The sequence below is a fragment of the Oryctolagus cuniculus genome, chromosome 14 (assembly GCF_964237555.1).
Source record: "Oryctolagus cuniculus chromosome 14, mOryCun1.1, whole genome shotgun sequence".
Lineage (NCBI taxonomy): Eukaryota > Metazoa > Chordata > Mammalia > Lagomorpha > Leporidae > Oryctolagus > Oryctolagus cuniculus.
Window position 1 is genome coordinate 93352534 of NC_091445.1, and position 19501 is coordinate 93372034.

General features: G+C 44.8%; 1 protein-coding gene across 1 annotated transcript in view; it reads right to left on the reverse strand.

The window, feature by feature from the left end:
• Nucleotides 1–12306, reverse strand: part of LOC108175626 (uncharacterized) — a 127538-nt gene extending 115232 nt beyond the window's left edge. The window contains exon 1 of the mRNA XM_070056505.1: nucleotides 11902–12306. Within this exon, the coding sequence (XP_069912606.1) occupies nucleotides 11902–12306 (405 nt within the window). The remainder of the gene's footprint in view (nucleotides 1–11901) is intronic.
• Between the last annotated feature and the right edge of the window lie 7195 nt (nucleotides 12307–19501).

The following is a 19501-nucleotide window of genomic DNA, read 5'->3' on the forward strand; positions in this document are numbered from 1 at the left end:
CAGGAGCCAGGTAAGGGCAGGAGAGCAGGGCACAGTGCTGATGTGGGTGTTGAACAGGCCTCTTCCAGTGTCTTATCTGAGACATAAGGATGCTGTGATAATGCTATCTCAGGGTGTTGAAAAGTGCAGATGAGTCAGAGTGCAGAAAGTACTGAGAACAGCACATCCTAACTAAGCCCCGCACTCAGTATTACTGGCATTGCTTTTACGGAGGAAGCCTGACCCAGAGACCTAAAGCTTCTGGTAACTGAAAGTAGCAAGGTACACAGGGAGGAAGTATACGGGCCCATCAAAGGAGAATGGGCATGGGGGAGAGAAGGAAGCAGAGGGCCCTGGCCATGAAGGGAAAGCAGAAGTGCTGTCAGAGTTCTCAGTACAGAGGAGAGCAGCCAGGCCCTGCAGAGAGGCAGGGTCCGCTGAAGGTGAACTGCTGCCCAGTGTTGGCTACAACCCTCCACAGTGGTCACCATGGGGCAAATGGTGAGCCTCTGCACTATCCAAACAGCACCAACTGCAAAAGCAGGCAGGACTTTGACCATAAACACATGTTGTCATGGAACATCAACACATGCCAGTGTGGACATTTGGTCAGTGGCTCCCAAAATGATGTATCCAGGTCCTGACACCCAGAATGTTGCACATGACCTCATCTGGAAAAAGGGTTCTGATGATGTAATTGAGTTCAATAATTTAAGATGAGATGGTCCAGAATTAACCAAGTGAACCCTAAATTTGAAGGAAATAGGAACACAGAGGAGGAGGCCAAGGGAAGGAGGGGCAGATATTGTGGCAAATGGAGTCACAAGTCCAGGAATGCCAGGACCCCACAGAACCTCCAAGAGATAAGGGAGTGTCTTTTCTGGAATCTCGGGAGGGAGAACAGCCCTACTGACAGAGATTTGGCCTCTAAAACTGTGACAGGATAAATTTCTGTTGTTTTAAGCCACACGACTTATGGTAATTTGTAAAAATAACTCCAGGAAACAAGTAGATAAGTGCTGTCCTATAAACCTATCATATTTTGAAAATACCATAAGTCAAAATTATGTTTCACACACCTAATCTACCAAGCACCATAGCTTAGCTGCAGCTACCTTAATTGTGCTCAAAATATTTACTCTACAGTTGGGCAAAACTACCTTACACAAAGCCTGTTTTATAAAGTGCTGAGGGTCTCGTATACACATGCCAATGGATGTTAGGCGTGATGGAACGCAGACACAAAGGCAGTACCAGAAAAATGCCAACTCCACAGCATGCTGCAGAGCATGTTTTTCCCCCTGACCTGGGAGTCACACTCACCGTCATCGCCCACCACCGTGAGAGAGGATCACGGGGCATATCACTGTCCCAGGAAAAGATGAAAATTCCCAGTCCAAAGTACAGTTCCTGCTGCATGTGTGTTGCTTGCTCACCATCAAACAGTCAACGAATCCTAACCTGAACCACTGTGAGATCAAGAACTGTCCAGCCATCACCTTGCTTCTTCAACACCCTGGCCTCATGGGGAAGCTGGAGGGCAACTGAGACCTCAGTGGACTGTCTTGTGATGGGCTGACTTGTTGACTTGATGACTGGGTGTTCCCAGCTAATGACAGATCCCCAGCTGGAGAGCGTGAATTTAAGGTTAACAGAGTGAAACAGTGAGAGGGAAGGAGACACAGCAGAGAAAGGTGATAGAAGAGGAGGAGTAGAGTGCCGAGTTGGTGCTGGTAGGGCAGAGATACAAGGAAGGGCAGACAAGACAGCAGTCAGCCTGACAGGAATGCACCCCAGGCAGAGAGGCAGAGAGGAGGAGGATGGGGACCAAGAAGTCTTGGGTCAGCCAGCAAAAGGATGGCGCATCATAAAGGGCACATAAGGAATCCCAAAGCTGCAAAGTTGCAACCTGAAGGGAGAACTCTAGCGCTGGCTCATAAGAGGAACTTAGGCAAAACATTGTGCGCTGCACAGCCTCATTCAATGCTCCCAGGTGTCATGGCTATAGAGAGACCACCTTTTTAAATGTTCTTTAGATAACTGGTAAAATAAGTCACTATAGTTTCTTTGACCCCCTAAAAATGGCCAGAAAATCCCTATTTTCTTTCAGTGGGAATATGCTACCTTTTAAAACTTCATTTCATAATTTAAAAGTAGAGTTTCTAGAATTTTTACCAAATTTATTTGATTTAGTTGGATTATTCTTACAAAACAACATAAGCAATTCGATTAAGACATAGTGTTAGATGATAATGACATACATTTTAAAAATCTTAACTAGTCATTTTATGCAAGTACTATTTAGGACTTTCAGTGTATCAATAAAACTCATAAAGTTTTCTTCTGCAAATAAGTTGTCACTAAAACTTTGGAGTATGGAATACACCATATCCTCCAGCATCAATACATGGTGTTGTTTTTACAAATATCTGCTTCATTGCAATTCATCTGCAGCACATAATCTTTTCAGAATGAAATGGTTTTTTGAGAAGAATGAGGCTTACATTGGCCATCACAGGAACTGTTCCCTGCAGATGGGGCTGGTGTCTGGGGATAACTGCATCTTCTTCCTGCATCCACCTGCTTTTCATTGATGCAAACTGGGCATGCAACAGGCCTGGCCAGTGTGGAAGTGAAACAATGTCAACCCCAGAGAGACGTCTAATACTGCACAGTTCTTGAATGGAAACTCTGACACACCGTTCCCTTAAAAAGGCAGGTTTTAAAGGCTGTTCTGGCTTTAAATTCTGTTAAAAGTAAAGCATGTGAGAAGATCTTTTAAAAACATAGACTATAATCTTTGTGAAACAGTCTTTTCTTAACAACAATGACCTTAAGTAAAGTAAAGTAAAAGATGCATTCTATAGACTGTCATATTCCTGATGGATGCCCTGGCCTCATCACATTCTTGTCAGGCAAGAGCATAGCCTGAAGTGAGAGAGAAACAGAGCCTGAGGGCTGAAGAGAAACAGTGCACCTGCGAGAATGACTTTAGTAACTGCGTCTGAGCTGTCAGTCACTGACAAGTGCTCTCTGCTGTTCATAAAGAAAAACTTGGAAGAAGGCTTCTTGGGATTTTGATTTAGTAGTGGAGCGGTGGAAGAGATCCAGGACAGATGGTTCAGTAGATTGGGTAACTGCGAATGTCTTCCCATAAGCTCCTGAGAAGTGCAGATGACAGAGAAAATCAGTAGTCAATAAAATCCCTTTTGGGGGTATTCCCAACCCCAGTTAAGATTCAATCAAGTATCTTATGCTCCTCACATCAATAGAAAACACATGTAATTGATGCTTATCGTCACATCACACAAGCAAAAATATAAATGCTATTGGATACCTAATAATCAGTACATAAGTCAAGAAAATATTTAATTGGCTCATAAAGATTTCCATAAAATGCACAAAATAGGGAGACTGCACTTGGCTTTCTGTTTAATTTATCTGTTCATTTGAGAGGGAGGCAGGGAGAGAGAGAGAAGGGGAGGGAGAGAGAAGGGGAGGGAGAGAGTGGGGGCTAGATAAAGGGGAAGGGGGAGGGGGGGAGGGGGAGAGAGGGAGAGAGGGAGAGAGGGAGAGAGGGAGAGAGGGAGAGAGGGCGCTTCCACCCACTGGTTCACTCCCCCAAATGCCTGCAGTGGTTGATGCTGGGCTGGGGCTGAAGATGGTGCTGGGAACAAATCCAGGTCCCCCACTATTGCCTCCCAGGGTGCATACTAGCAGGGAGACAGAGCAGGAAATCAAACACAGGCCCCAGCTGTGTCCTAACCATTGGGCTAAATGCACCCTCCTACAGGAGGCACTTCAAAGGATGTGCCATTTGTCGCAAATCCCTACTGCCTGTAATGCTGTTTACCAGTCATGCCAGATTACTAGGGAAGTGCTTATTTTCAGGGACAATAAAGGGTCATTCGTGCTTGACTGAAGTAGAAGCAGGAGGTATATGAAATACAACTCTCCACCCACTCAAAGACTGAATTCAGCACTGGCTTGAAAACAATCACTTGCTTAGAGAACATCTGATTCCTACAGGAAGTTTGCTGTGTGGATTCTGATGAGCAGGAATCTGAAAAGATGATGTTTATAAAATGCCAGTGGTGACCCACTGGTGGTTTTTATTTTTTTTTTATTTTTTTTTGCCTTTGAAACATGTTTTATTCTTGGAGAGACTCAGCACCACACAGGAAGGCATGTGCAGTGCAAGACGAGTCATTTCAATAATTAATTAGTCCAGTCTCTAATGGAAGGATATGCAATGGTATTTCAAAGTGTTCACTGAAAATGAAATTAAAACATAAATTTGTTTTGGTGCAAAAAACTTCTCATTCTACATATATTAGGGGTCTTCAAAGAAGTCAAGGAAAATGGGTTTTATGAAAAACCTATGTATGGAATTCAAAAATGTTTTGCGCTGAAAGAAAATTGCCTTTTTATTCCACCTTTCCTCTACCTTCGGAAGTATCCTCAGGAGTGCTACCTCCGACTGACTTGGCCCCACTGCTGATGGGACATTTCTAACCTCAACTGGATTTGTTGTTGCTGTTGCTGAGGGTCTGAGATTACAAAATTGGGGTGCTGTGCTTGGCTGAGGAAGTAGCAGGCAGGCAGGCAGTCCCCAAGCAGCACTGCTCCCATTTGCTTTACAAATTCATTTCCCTTTGTGAATGTCTGACTGTGTTCAAATGAGTCCTGCTGCAACTAATGATTTGAGATCTTTTAATTAAGCAAAGATTCAGGTCTCTACCTCTGAATAATGTAATGTAACTCTACCCTTGAGAGCAATGCTTACTTAAGTAAACAAGACTATGTGAACTCAAACACCCACTTCCAAATGTTCCGCAACAGAGCGGCTCCTGATTAGAAGAATGCCCGCTTCACATAGCTTAAACGCGCATTTGGAGTTCTCTCGCATGCGCTTAAAGCAAGCAAATGGAGCACAAATGTACAAAAATGGGTAGCACTTGCAAAACTGAAAGTCCTAACTGCAAGAAAAAAGAGAAAAGGCTGTCACAGCAAATAGCACATGGTGTTTAGGCGACGAGTGATGGCCACACAGGGTCACAGGGAGGTCAACCGCACTATGTTCATCTCACTCACGGATACGGATTCCGTCTTCATTATGGGGACTTTCATCAGAATGGTGTATCATAATACTCTCATATATAAAACCAAGTTCAATCTCAGATGCTCCATTTACTGTGGTGTGACCTTAGGCATAGTGTGAATTTTTCTGAACCCTGATTTCCGCAGTTACACATGGGGATTACTAACCTCCTTCAGAGAAAGGTACAGGGATAATTAGGCAGCATATTTTATGCTAGTACAATTTGTGGTGATATTTTATTTCATTTTTAGCAGATTTATTTATTTGAAAGAGAGAGTGCAAAGGAGAGTGAGAAAAATCTTCTATCTTCTGGCTCACTCCGCAAATGACAACTATAGCCAGGGCTGGGACATGTGGAAGCCAGGAGCCCAGAGCTCCATCATAGTCCCCCGTGTGAATGGCAGTGGCCCAAGTATTTGGGCCACCATCAGCTGCTTTCCTAAGTACATTAGAAGGGAGTGGGACAGGGACTCCAAACAGCACTCTGATATGGGACACTGGTGTCACAGCAGCAGCTTAACCCACTGTGCACTATGCTAACCCCTTACTGGTGTTATTTTAAAAGTCCATTAAATCAGTGCTTAAACGCACTTACATGAATCAATAAAAATTCTTATAAACACTATGCCCATGGCTATATTGTATATTCTGCTAGATTTAGTGAACATGTAATTTCATTGAATAATAATGCATAAATCGGGCTAAAAGTTCCCTTGGAAAGAATTCTTATGTGATCTAATTTAGACTGACATCAAATTCCATAAATTAGATGCTGTCAAGCACTCAAATCCACAATTAGTGTGTGGCTCGGTTCTCTTCCCATGCCCCAGCCCATGACCACTGATCAACCTTCCACAATGGGGCCAGATTCAGCTTCACATTCATTGTTTTCTTCCCGCCACAAAAATTTAGGGTATTATCAATTCAGTACTTAAAAATGAGAAAACAGTGACTCAAACCACTTCAGAGGTGTCTGCCAAGGCCATTACTGGTCAGGAAGAAAGCCAGTGTGGTCTTTGTGTCCCAGTTCTGGGCCTGTTCAGGTACCCTGCGTCGCTACCTCCCTGGGCTGACCCAGGAGCTGTGAAGGTAAGAAGGACCTTTCAGGTGCATTCAGTACCACGTGCTGAGCACAACAGAAACGACCCCCATTCTGGATTCTCCTCTTCTGTCCTAGGGGTTTCCCTTCTCTTCTTGCATAGAAACTGACATCGCTTCTGAAAATAGGTCTGGCCATTTCTCACCCACTGACCACCCCACCAAGGGCTTGCCATGGCACACGGGCTGAGATCCTAGAGTGTGTCCTTCCCCAGGGCCCCTCCCAGTCTCCAGTCCCACCTCTGCCTACTCCCCCACCCCACCCTGTCCAGCCACAGCATCTGCATCCCCAGATCCTCCCTGCTTCTGCCTGGATCCTAACAACCCACCCTTGGCTGGACTCTCTCCCATAAACTTTTCAAATCTGAGCTTAAAGTTCGTACCTTCTGCACGGCCTCCCCTGACTCATCCAGACGACACCAGACCCAGCATGCTATCCTCTGGTAGCGCCACAGCCCCTCCCTCAGGAGTAGTGCTGCGGTCTCTGATTACCTATGTGTGTGAATGATTACAGGAGCCCTCCACAAGGCTGACAGCTCCCGGAAGGCAAGGCCATTTCTGTCTTACACCTGCTTATACAGTTGTTTATGCTCACTGTTTGCACACCGAAGGTGCCTCATGTTGTTTTGAATGCTGAAATGAATGACTTATAATCATGTCTACTTGGATTGTGAAAGCCTTAGGAAAAAAAAAAAGCACTAGTTTTCTAAATGTGACACATTTCCTTTCTGCCAAATTACAAAAACCCAACCTACTGAAGATGAGAGTAGGGTAGAATGGAATCATCGGAAAAACAAGGATGTTGATGTACCTTTTCATTTTCAAGTCTGTTTATCTTCTCCAGTCTAGAAGTATTCATTCCACAAATCTCTATCCATCTTACAAGCCACTGTCAAATGGTTTCCAGTTAACGGGAACTGCACTTCCTCTTAACCCTTTTCACACTTCTTTGGGGAAAGTCAGGTGAGCAGTTGTATTAGAGTTCTCCAGAACAGGATCGTGACATAAACATTTAGCATGTATGTATGTGCATGCATGCGTGTGCATATATGTATATGTATGCACACGTGTGCGTGTATGTCTGTGTGTGTACATGTTTGTGCACATGTTATGAAGGGATTTATCACAGGAATTGACTCACAGAATTCTGGAGGTTGAGTCACTCCATAGTCTGCTGTCTGAAAGCTGGAACCCAGGAAAGCAGCTGGTGCGATTCAGTCTGAGACTGAAACCTGTGGTGGAAAGAGGGGCGGGCTGCTCATTCCAACTCATCCCAGAGTTGGAAGCAGCAGGAACTCAGAAATCTAAGGGCAGGAGGAGATGGAGCCCAAGACCAAGGAGAGAACGAATTCCTTCTTCCTCAGAAGTTTTGTTGGACGCAAGCCTTTGACAGATTGGATTATGCCTCCATCCCCATCCCTGCCCCAATCTTGGTCAGAACGACTGTGTGCCCCATCAGCCTACTGATTCAACTGCTAACCTACTCCACAGGCACTCCCACAGGGAGTGCTTGTCAGCTATCTGGGCACCCCATCCCAGTCAAGGTGACCAATAAAATGCACCATCACACATGTGAAGGTGCCGCAAGGCCAGCTGCAATCATAGCTGACATCCACTTGAGAACATAAGAGCAACCATGAAAGGCCACGTCTACTGTGTCTCCCATTCTATCTTCACAGAAACTAAGGCTCAGAAATGTCCATGAGAAGCTCAAACTCTCGTGAGGTGGTGTCCACGCAGGAGTATCATTCCTGGAGAGACACTGGAGCAAGGATGCCTGCATGGCACTGGGTGTATAAGGTGGTGAGCTCCTCACCTCAGAAGGGTGACTTGGGGACTTTTGGGGAACAGCATCTCATGTAGTCAACAGGCCATGTGCCTGGACAGCACTATGCTTATCGCAACAGCTTCCCACCCACACTGCCCCCTTCTGGGTTTAGGAGGACATCAGGCACTTCCCTCCCCAACAATTCACTTCTGTGAATGACACACTCCCTGCAACAGCTGTGGCACCAATCTCAGGAGAGAGGGGGGACAGAATCTAGAACTTCTATACTGTACTTCTCGAACCCTTTACTCAGGCTTCCCCTCATCTTTGGAGTGACCCCAACAGGTATCAACACCCTGAAAACAACCACCTCTGCAAGAGAATGAATGAATCCACATTATCCTATAAACTGCAACACATCCTGAAATCTCCATTCTAAATGATACTGATATCATGACAGAAACTAAATCTACTCAGAAAAAAAACTTTTTAAATATGTCATTATTTAACTAGTAAGACGGTCAGCTTAAAGTGTCACTGTGGCTGGACTATGCCCTTAAATTTCATACTTGCCAATTCCCATGATCACATGATCATATGAACCAATCTACTAATGCATTAAAGTAAATCTTAATATAGAAGATCCCATAATATGAAATATATATCTAGAAAGAGACAAAGAGAAAGAGAAATAATACAGAGACAGATAGCTAGAATGAGAGAGGGACGGATCCTCTTGGTTCTGTTTCTCTGTAGAGTCCTAACTAGCCAGTAGAATACATTTTATTAGCTTTCTTCCAGGCTGTCTGACCCAACAAATAAATCTTAACGAAACAGAAATTGGCCCATATGCTCTGAACCCAACCTTTTATCTTTGTACATACCAAGAGGCATCCCGGTCCCACTAAGATGACCCCAGTCTGCCCTGTAAACAAACAACACAAAGCCAGCAGGCTTTTCTCAGGGAATTATTGTCATGAGGCGAAAAACTACACATCTCATCCGTGAAAGAGTTTTGGAGAATCTTCTCAATTTATGTAAGTTTTACGTGGCTGTGTGTCTTTTCCTCCAATTTCCTTAGGGCCTTTTGTGTGCCATTACTCCGATCCAGTCCCCTGTCACTCTGTGCAAATCTCGGAGGAACCGTTTCAAATTAGGCTGTGCTAAGAAAATGGGAACACAGAAAATTGAAGTCTCTCACCCAGGCACAAGTGCGAGTTATGGAAGACACCAAAACCATTGCTTCTGACTTAGGAGTAGACAGTTTTAATTAAAATGGCCCCTGTCATTTCATTTTCATATACCAAAAAAATATTTATTTTTGAAGAAACATGGTTTTTTCCTGTTATCCAAAATTCTTCCAGAAAGGCAAATCAATCCTATGAATCATCTGGCTTTTCATTCTATGAACTTCTCTTGGAAAAATAAATAGGCACTGGGCATGTCAAACTCACAAAGAGAAAATCAGAAAGTATTTGCAAAACCAATTTAATGTAATAGGCTAATTAAAAGCTCATAAAAATTCGAAATTATTCAAAGTACAGAAACTACGAACTAATGAGAGTTTTTAAGAAATGGAGACAACACAGCGAGGCCCCCTGAAGGGCTCCTGGAAAGGAACAGGCTAATTCTGCAGCCACTCTGCGAGTGTGCGGATCACAGGAGGGCGCCGTCACCACCCGTCCTCCCCGGGGAGCGCCCACCCGGGCGACCCCGCGGCCACACCACCCCGTGACCACACTGGTCACGTCGCGGCTCTGCCTCCGAGAAAGGCGCCTGGGTCACCGGGCCAGCTCCTCTCCAGGGTCGTCGCACCGCTTCTTCCCGCTCAGACACTAACGCAACCGCGGGGACCGCGTCTCACGGCGCTCCGTGTCCCTGCCCTCCCACGACCACCCAGCCCCCGGACCTGCGCGCTTACCGAATGTTCCTGTTGGGTCCACTGCAGGGCACCGAGACTGCAGCTGACCACACCCTGAGAGCGGACTTCCAGTGTCCTCGCCAGAGAAGCGGGCCGCAGTGTGAGCGCGCTACTTAGCGTCATGCAGCCACCCCGCGAGGTGTATTTCCAAACATCCTGTCATAGATACACTCAACTTCGTCAGCTAAAGATATTAGAGAAAGCAAATAGCCTTTCAAAAAAAGTATGTAAAGAAGTTTTCATTACCTCGGTTTTTGCGTTTGTTATTTGGCATATTGGAGATATTTGGTTTCTTCACTGTGGTGCTTTTTCTTGTTATACTATGACTCTAGATTAAGTGGACTGTCTGTTTTTGATGGAGCCTTAGGGCTTGAGATGGGTGTGGCCTGAGAGCTCTGTTTGGTGTGCCAAAGGTGACACTCCCAGGTTAGGCGTGGTAAACCTCTCTCTCTCTCTTTCTTTTTTTTTTTTGATTCAAAAGGGAAGTAATTCTGCACAGCTGAACGAAGTTGGAGGTAGTTAGCAGGCAACTGATATACCCACAGGAGCCAGAGAGCGGAAGCTCTTTCCCAAGGACCACACAGGGGATCTGTTCGGCCCTCAGAGTGGGCTCAAATTCTCCTTCAGTCTCCCACTGAGTTGCCAAAGTTACGGAATTGTAGCGTCTCTGGAGAGTGCTCACGTGAATTCCGTGAGTTCTCTCCCCCACTGTCTCTTTTTTCACAGTCTCAGTTCAGTAGCACCACAAATTTACTAGGTCCTAATCTCCTGTTAATTCGCCCCGCCCAGAGTCAGGTTTTTCTGCTGGTCTCAGGGCCGGTGCAGACCTGAGGTCGCTCTGCTTATGACGTATGTCCAAGATGGCGCCTGCTCTTTGTCTTGCTCGCCGTTGAGAGGTGAGCAGAGAGAGAGAAACCCGTGTCCGTTCCAGTCACCTTTTTTTTTCTCTCTCTCTCTCTTCCAGTTAGCCTGGTGAACTTTTCCCCCCTGGGGGTCGTTCCCTCTAGTCTCCTCTCTCCGCTTGCCTGCCGGTGTCTCGGGCTATTGAGGTTCGGCTCACCTCGCATTCCAGCGCTGGTGTGTTGAGTCTGCTGCTGGTGTCCCGAACTGTGGGCTCCCACGCTCTCCACGCAGGTCCGCTGTGAATCACGCGTTCCGGAAGAGTTTCTTCTGCTGTTTCCTCCCCTACTCTTCCTTGAACCTGCAGTATCTCCACTTTTATTAAACTATCTCTCCCCGGACTATCAGTGTGCTCCCTTCCTATTCCGCCATCTTGCGCCCTCAAATGAAAAAGACACCCCAATTCAAGATTATGAAGATGATGACATAGAAGAAATGCAAGAAGCAGATCTCAAAAAATTGATAAGAACATTAAGAAGTTCTCAAAAACAAATTCTTGAACTACAGAAATCCTTAATGGACAAGATAGAAAATCTCTCTCGTGAAAATGAAATATTAAGGAGGAATCAAAATGAAACGAAAAAACTAGTACAACAGGAAACTGTGATAGTGACTGAAGTGAAGAATTCAATAGATCAAATGTGCATTGAGATTTAATGCTATAACGAGTACTCAAACAATATATATCACTTTGTGTTTCTATGGGGGTGCAAACTGTTGAAATCTTTACTTAATGCATACTAAACTGATCTTCTGTAAAAAAAAAAAAAAAAGAAATTATCAACTCCCAACTTGACTCTCACTGGGATTAAACATGACAATAGGTCTGATCTGATTTCATCATCATTTAAAAAAAATCATCTATTATTTTTCACTTTATGTTTCTGTGTGGGAGCAAACTGTTGAAATACTTACTTAAGGTATACTAAGCTGATCTTCTGTATATTAAGATAATCGAAAATGAATCTTGATGTGAATGAAAGGGGAGAGGGAGTGGGAAAGGGGAGGGTAGTGGGTGGGAGGGACGGTATGGGGCGGAAGCCATTGTAATCCATAAGCTGTACTTTGGAAATTTATATTCATTAAATAAAAGTTAAAAAAAAAAAAAGTATGTAAAGAAAACAGAAAACTCACCCAAAACAAACTCTCCAGGAAGCTGCCGGCGGCTTTCCCCACAGCAGGCCCGGAACAGCCTCCGGCCACACAGTAGAGGGCACTGGGCTGATGGCGCCCTGCAGGACACCCCCTCAACACAGGCCCCTGCTCCCCCGAGCCCCGCAGCCGGCGGTGTGGACGCGCGCCCTCGATGGAGACCCTGTGGGAGTGGGCCCGGCCGCTCACGCATGCGCGGCGTGAAGGCCCCGGATGTGCGGGCTCAGCGGGGCTGCACCGCTTCCGGTCAGCTCCGCTTCGGCCCCCGGGCGTTTCTGGTTCCTCACCGCGCCTTCCCGAGGCTTCAGCACGTGGCCCGCGTCCTGACCTGCGCTCTGCCCCCGAGCCCTGGCCTTCCCTTCGCGCTGTGTGTCCCCGCGCGGCCATGCCCGGCTCCCGCTCGCTGCCCCTCGCGCCCCTCGTCCTCCCGGTGCCGCGTGTCCGCAGACCTCGGGGCCGAGCCCTTCAGCTCGCCCTGGGTGGGGCAGTGGCTCCCAGGCCCCAGCGCGGCTGGGCAGGGTCAGGCCCCTGCGTCCGGACGGCTGCGGGCGCGCGCTCACCTCCGCACTGCCCTGCACCGGAGACCGGACATGCTGCGTGGACCGTGGGCCCGCAGCTTCGCTGCTTCGGTCCCCAGCTGCAGTAGCCGGCTGGACCCTGCCTGTGCCATGGCGTGTTCCGCCTGGCGTCGAGTGCCTGCCCTCCCTGGCCTGCCTGGCGGCTCGCCCGGGGCTCGGGGCGCAGCGGGCAGCCCCGCCGTCCGGACCCTGCGTGGTGCGATGCCTGCGCCTCTTAGCTGGTGCCTCCCTCGCTCCTGACTTGCTGAGTTTCTGATCATGAAACGGTGCTGAATTTTATCAAAAAAAAATTTTTTTTAGTAATAAGGCCAATAACCCTCAAATATAAATATAGAGATCTTTGGCTAATTTTAAGGTAAATTATTTGAAGTATTAATGTAGACTGAAAATGTGTACGTATTTACCATATTTTTTTAATTTAGGAATCTACTAAGTTCCTTCCAAATATCTTTGCTCTATTTAGAAATGTCGGTTTCTCAATTTGTGACCAAGTGATAGGAAACTCTAACTTTTGATTTTTGGGTGTGCAGTTGAAAAGACACGCTTCACAAGACCGTATGATCTCAAATAAAATAAGCCTGGATTTGCTTAATTACAGTATTATTTGCTAATTCCCTCAACCAATTATGCCAAAGTTTTGCTAGAATTCAGATATGAAATATGCATGTTCCGTCATGTCAATTAGTTGCTCTTACAGAATAATCAGGAGGTACAGATGTTTTAATGTTTTTAACAAATGAGTTTAAAATGATCATTTGAAAATTATTAACAGGACAGGAAGTTTTTCCAACTTTGAAGTGGGTGGATCTGGCTTGCTTTCAGGGTGACAGATGGCTTCAGCACCACCAACACAGTGGTGCTGGTCATCATGATGAAAACGTTTCCAGACGTCTGCTTGGCAGTGCCCTGGTCACAGCACACGTGTCTTTCAAAATGGAATTACTTTCTTGTGCTTTGCTGGACTGCCCCGTGTACCTGGAAGAAATGCTGTTTTCATACTTAAAACTACCTGCTGGCTTTTCCCAAGATGTGATGTTGTGGCTCCTCCTCCACCCCGCCCTGGACTTCCGCTCCCCCACCCCACGCCAGGAATGCACCTGTTCTTAAAACATGCAACTTGCTCCAGATGTTGGCGATCCTGGGGGGGAGCACAGACTTCTGCTCTTGGTAATCAGGATGTGGACAGCAGGAAAATAAGGGTGCACATGTAGAGCAAGAGAGTTCTGGGTTTGGATATCCTGAAGAGGTGACTAAGTCCGAGCATATAAAATGGAAACTTTCTATAAAGGGTTGTCAGAAACACTTTTCTCCTGGAAAGATAAATTATGTCTTCAATGTAGTAGATGTCAAAACACAAAAATCTCTCTAATGACCAGCAAAACTCCATCCCCTTTGGGCTGACTGCTGTGCGGAGCTCAACTTGAAGATGTGGCAAGGACAGAATCCCATTAGGACAACCTTGCTGACAGCTGCAGACACAGGGCCTGAGGTTAAATTCAAATATCCTCACAGCAGGGAACTCATAAATGTGGCCAGCTTTTATTTAACTTGGATACTCAGGAAACAACCTATATCTGAAGCTGAAATACTGTTGGTTACATGTTTACTTGTCTTAGGACCTCATGAGTATTCACATTATGTAGAAATGCTGTAAATTACAAGTTTACATTTTTATTTTTTGATAATCTGTTATACAAAATTTATGATATCCATCTAGGTTTTAAATTTTCTAATTTGGGGGAGATTAACAAATTCAAATAAATATCTTGTGACAGTTAAAACTAACGTGTGTTTATTATGTGCCAATGATCCAAACATTTTTTCTGGAAATCAGGTTCTATGATAATAGAACACGATAGTGTAATACAGTAGTTGAAGTTCTGTGAATATAACGTTCTCTGCAAAATAATCCACAGGTGAATGGGCCAACAGCCATAATAAACTCGTTCTCTCTCTCACCCCGCCCCCTCTGTTTCTTTCTTTCCCATTGTCTTCTACCTGCAGGGCTGTTTTCTGTGATTTCAGTGACTTATTGTCAGTTTTTATGTTTTCTCTAATATACTTCTTAGAATATAATTTAACTGTGATAGTTTTCTGTTTAATCCTTTAGGTCATTGCTGCCCATAGAATGTCAGTTCTGTTAAAATTACATTAAAATAAAAACAAACTATATAGAATAGTATAGAATTGTATACGTTTGCTATTTTATTGCTAGTGAAATCCACAGTGATCCATGAACAGAATATGTAGACATACACTCTGACCTTTTTTTCAAGACTTATTTATTTATTTGCAAGTCAGAGTTACACAGAGAGAGAAGGAGAGGCAGAGAGAGAGAGGTCTTCCATCCATTGGTTCACTCCCCAGTTAGCCGCAATGGCGGAGATGCTCCGATCCAAAGCCAGGAGTCAGGAGCTGCTTCTGGGTCTCCCATGTGGGTGCAGGGTCCCAAGGACTTTGGCCATCTTCTACTGCTATCCCAGGCCATAGCAGAGAGCTGGATAGGAAGTGGAGCAGCCAGGTTTCAAACCAGCGCCCATATGGGATGCTGGCGCTGAAGGCAGTGGCTTTACCCGCTACGCCACAGCATTGGCCCCATACACTGACTTTGTAGCTTCAGTTTTCTTTCATTCTGATGACTTCCAATGACATAAAACTCATGGCTTTATTGTTTATTTGTTCAATATAATGGCATACACATACACACACACACACATACATATATATACATACGTACACCAGAAGGGCTGGTGGAACACATTTCATTTGAGTGTTTCTTCTCTTGATTTATAATGGCAAGATAATTGTACATATGGGGCTGGAGACTAGACCTTCATCCAACTCTCACTGGGAATCTTCCAGGTGGGAGTAACTGACCTGCACACACAGCCTGTGAACCAGTAACAGTGCTACAGAGAAAGTAGGTCAGTGCAAGGGAAATAGCAGGTACCCAGTGCACAGGAGCAGATTCCTGAAGAATTAGAAGGGAGGGGTGATGTGGAGGCCTGGGCTAGGGTACTCCAGGAAGGAATAACAATAAATACAGAAGCACGAGGTGGAAGCTACTCTGACGCCTTCAAAGAAGGGGTGAGAGGTGGGACCTCAGAGAGCACTTTGGTTTTAATCTACTTCATTAGCTGAGTTTAGTGGGATACAAAAATAGAAAATGAAACAGAAGTGGCTGCCTCAAATAATTGGAAATTGCAAGTATTCGCATTGTGCGCTTTGCTCTCATGTTAAGGAAACTCAGAGCTGTGTCTGTATGCTCACTCTGGTGATTAAATAGTGCTAGAGGATGTGTTTTGTGTTCCAACCACACCCACCCTCACTTGACTTGTCCATCCATGTTTTGCATGTAATCCTTCTTGGCTGTCTGTTGATTTATCCTAATTGTGTGTGTACCGTTAGCTGATTGGGTCCAGATACACACAGACTATCATCAGGAGGCAGAGTGATCTGGGTGGAAGATGCACTGTTGAGTCTGGGTCTGGGTCACTGTGGGAGTGGAAATGAAGAGTGGAAGTTTCTGGGTGGAAGACAGGAAAGAGATCAGAAGGGGAGGTGAAGTTTTGCTGAGCACCTCCACAAAGAAGAGCTGCTTGAAGGTATGGTGCTAGATGTCTCTGCTGTCATGAGAAGATTAATGGCCCCCAAAGATGTCCACACCCAACCCCCAGAACCCGTGAACACATCATGTGGCAAGGCAACGGAACTCACAAATGGGATTAAGGGCAGGGACCTGGAGCAGATCATATTGGGTCATTCAGATGGACCCGATGTAAGTGCACGGTCCTTAAAACCTGCCTGAGTCCTGACCAGAGAGGGATGTGACAACGCTGATGGCCTTGAAAGTGGAGTAAAACGGTCTAATAACAAGAGACTCTGCATCCCAGAGCCTCCAGGAGAACCAGCTGGAACAGTACCTTGGGTTTATCCCAGTGAAACCCGTAGCAGGCCTCTGGCCTCTAGAACAATGAAATAACAAATTTAGCTTGTCTTCCCCTACTGAAGTTTGGGAATTTATTATCACAGCAATGGGAAGCTAGCATCAATCAAGGAAAACAGATGAGCCCAGTGAGCATGAAACAAAGAGCAGTGGCAGGCCTGGCTGTCTCCCCACACCAATGAGCTGAGCCAGTAGCATGTATGCACATGTACATGCATGTACCACAAAACGTGTGTGTACTCTGCAAATATCTGCCCGACCTACTCAACACGCTTCATCCCCACCCTCCAAATCTTACACAAAACCCACCTCTTGCTGCTCACCAAACAAGGAACCTACTGGGAAGGGAATTATGGAAAATGTTTTTCAGTCTCACCAAAGCAACACCTTCAAGTACACTACAGTCCACTCCTTGGCAGCTTGGCTCTCATGCATCGCTCTACACTACAGTCAATTTTCAAATAAAGAAAATAGCAAAGCCGTTCTTTATACTAGCATGTTAGAACACTCTCGTGTACCTTCAAAACCACGCTAACTCTCTCCCTGGAAGAGAATATACTCATCTCATGTTTCTGGATTTAAGGAGGGATCTTGTACCCCAGAGAAGGAGGATGGAAAAAATCTGGGTATTCTGAGTGGATCAACTCAGTCGACTGGAGCAAGCCTCAAAAAGGCGACATCTTACCCAACTGTAGCCTTGAAAACCAGTAGAGAGGGAAATCCTACCTGTGGACCAAGTTTTGGACAATGCACTTGGCTGCTCGCTGTGTGGATAGAGAGAAATAGTAGAATAGACTATATACAGATCAGTGGGCACTGATGGACCTAACTAGCAGCTCAGGAATACAGACAGAAGACTAGATGATGGAAGCCTTGGTAGAGAGAGGCGCATGGAAGGACATACAAGAGGGATGGTCATAAATTCTCCTCTTCCTTGTGTCATGTGAGAGCATGCGCCACAGGAGATACTCTCAGCAGCCTGGGAGGTGATTTGACTCAGCGATCCGCCGTCAACCGGTCTTCTATTAACAAGCCTCTTGAGGTCAAAGACTGTCATGTTGATTGACCTTTGTACTCCAGGTGCCACGCATTGTATCTGTCACATACAGCATAACTGTCTGCTCTTGGAGAAAATGAATGTCTTCTACTTCAGCACCCTCCTTTGGGTTGTTGGTTTTTTATTTTTTCCATTTTTCATCTGTTCTCTATTTGGAAAAGAAAAGGAAAAAAATGAATGCATGACTATGATTGTGCAGTGTACAAATCACTTTCACATTCAAGGCTGAAGGGATTTGTCTTTGAGAAGTGTGACAAGACCAAACTTGGTTGCATTTTTTATGACCTCCCTGCCTAGACCTTGAGTCCAGAGAAATGATGGGTACCTGGCATACTTGGTGCCAATAAGATAACTAAATGCCTAATTTTTTACAAGCCATAAACAATGTTCAAGGGCTCCAAGATACTGAGAGTGTGGCGTAATACATTTGTATTTATGTTTTAGCAGTGAAAAAACCTCAACCTTTTTTAGCTAATAATTACATCAACCACGTTTGACAGCTTAGGCTATTTTTATCTTCCCCAGACTACATCTTGCTTATTGCAGGAAATAAATAATGACACAATTTTTTTAGCCTCAATAAGCCCACACATACTGTAAATTTATAGTTGTCTTCCATCTGTGAGGACAGTAAGAACATCTTGATGAAGAAGAAAGAAAACCTGAGTTTCTTCAATTCTATAAACCTAGTCCTTTATTAAAAATAAAAAAGTAAATCCTTTCAGCCTAAATGTGGTTACATAAAAATCTGTATGAAAATACATTTGAAGTTTAGTTTGCATTTTAATTTAATAGACAAAAAAATCACTTTAATCATAACATAAGGGAATAGTGTGATCAATTAAATTATGTGTTCTTATATATTTATGTAGTTTGGAAAACAGAAACTTGTAGGTATCAGAAGTGGGATGAAGTACAGATTTTGAACCGCTCTTGACTGGCATTGGCAGTGATGTGCCTTGGGTTGCATGCCCATGTTGAATCTTCTTATCTAAACCCAGCTAAATCCAGCTCAGATTTCACTGTGAATCTACCACAATATCCAGCCTAGTTTCTTAAGCAAGGGCAAAGGGGTTTACTAAATGAACAGAAAGACTTTAAATGTCATTTCAACATTCCTATTTCCATAAAATTCCGAAGAACTCAATCTACATGCTTGTTAAATTCTTCAGAAGCAAATTGTAGTAGAAAGAAAATCAAAACTGTTGAGAACAGATGATCAAGTTCACTAGCCACATTTCTATTTATAGAGAACTGCAATTATGTGCTGGTTCACACAGACACATGGTCTGCCAAGGGTTGCCTTTTCAGTTAGGGCATCACTCACTAGTCCATAAACTGCTGCAAGATGGAGAGACTGGGCCTAAGAGGGCAGAAGGAACACCCCAGTCACAAGGCTGGTAGATAGCAGAGTGGAAACTCAAGCTCTCACTTGCCTGCTTCCTACCACTACGCACTCATCTGCTCTAGGGTCAGAAATCTGAGGCTAAACTGGTCAGTCTACAGCAGGAAGAGAAACAAACTCCACTATGTCCCCTGAAGATGATTAGGGTGTGGCAGCAAAAGCCTTCCTTCTGCCTAAATACTGGTGGGTCAATGTTCACCTCCTGTTTATTAGTAAAGTTGGCTGTCTTGTTAGATATGTTGACTGAACATCTCACAAGATGTTGACTTATAATTTGTCATCAAACAGTCAAAGACCCTTTCTCCCAGCTTCAAACTAAAGTGGTGGCCATTGATGAAGCCATGTCTGTTGTAGTTTTTTCATGTCTCATGTTTTTTCATGTTTTGAGCAGATTAATATTTGAGCTCATATTAAAGAATTTTACCTGACCAATCTATCTCTTTAGAATGCACTGATATAACAAATACAAAAGCAATTATAAATTGTAGAAATCCTACTATGCGTATGTCTTAACCTAAGCCTTTTTTTTTTTTTTTTGACAGAGTAGGTGCAGGGCCCAAGCACTTGGGCCATCCTCCACTGCTTTCCCGGGCCAC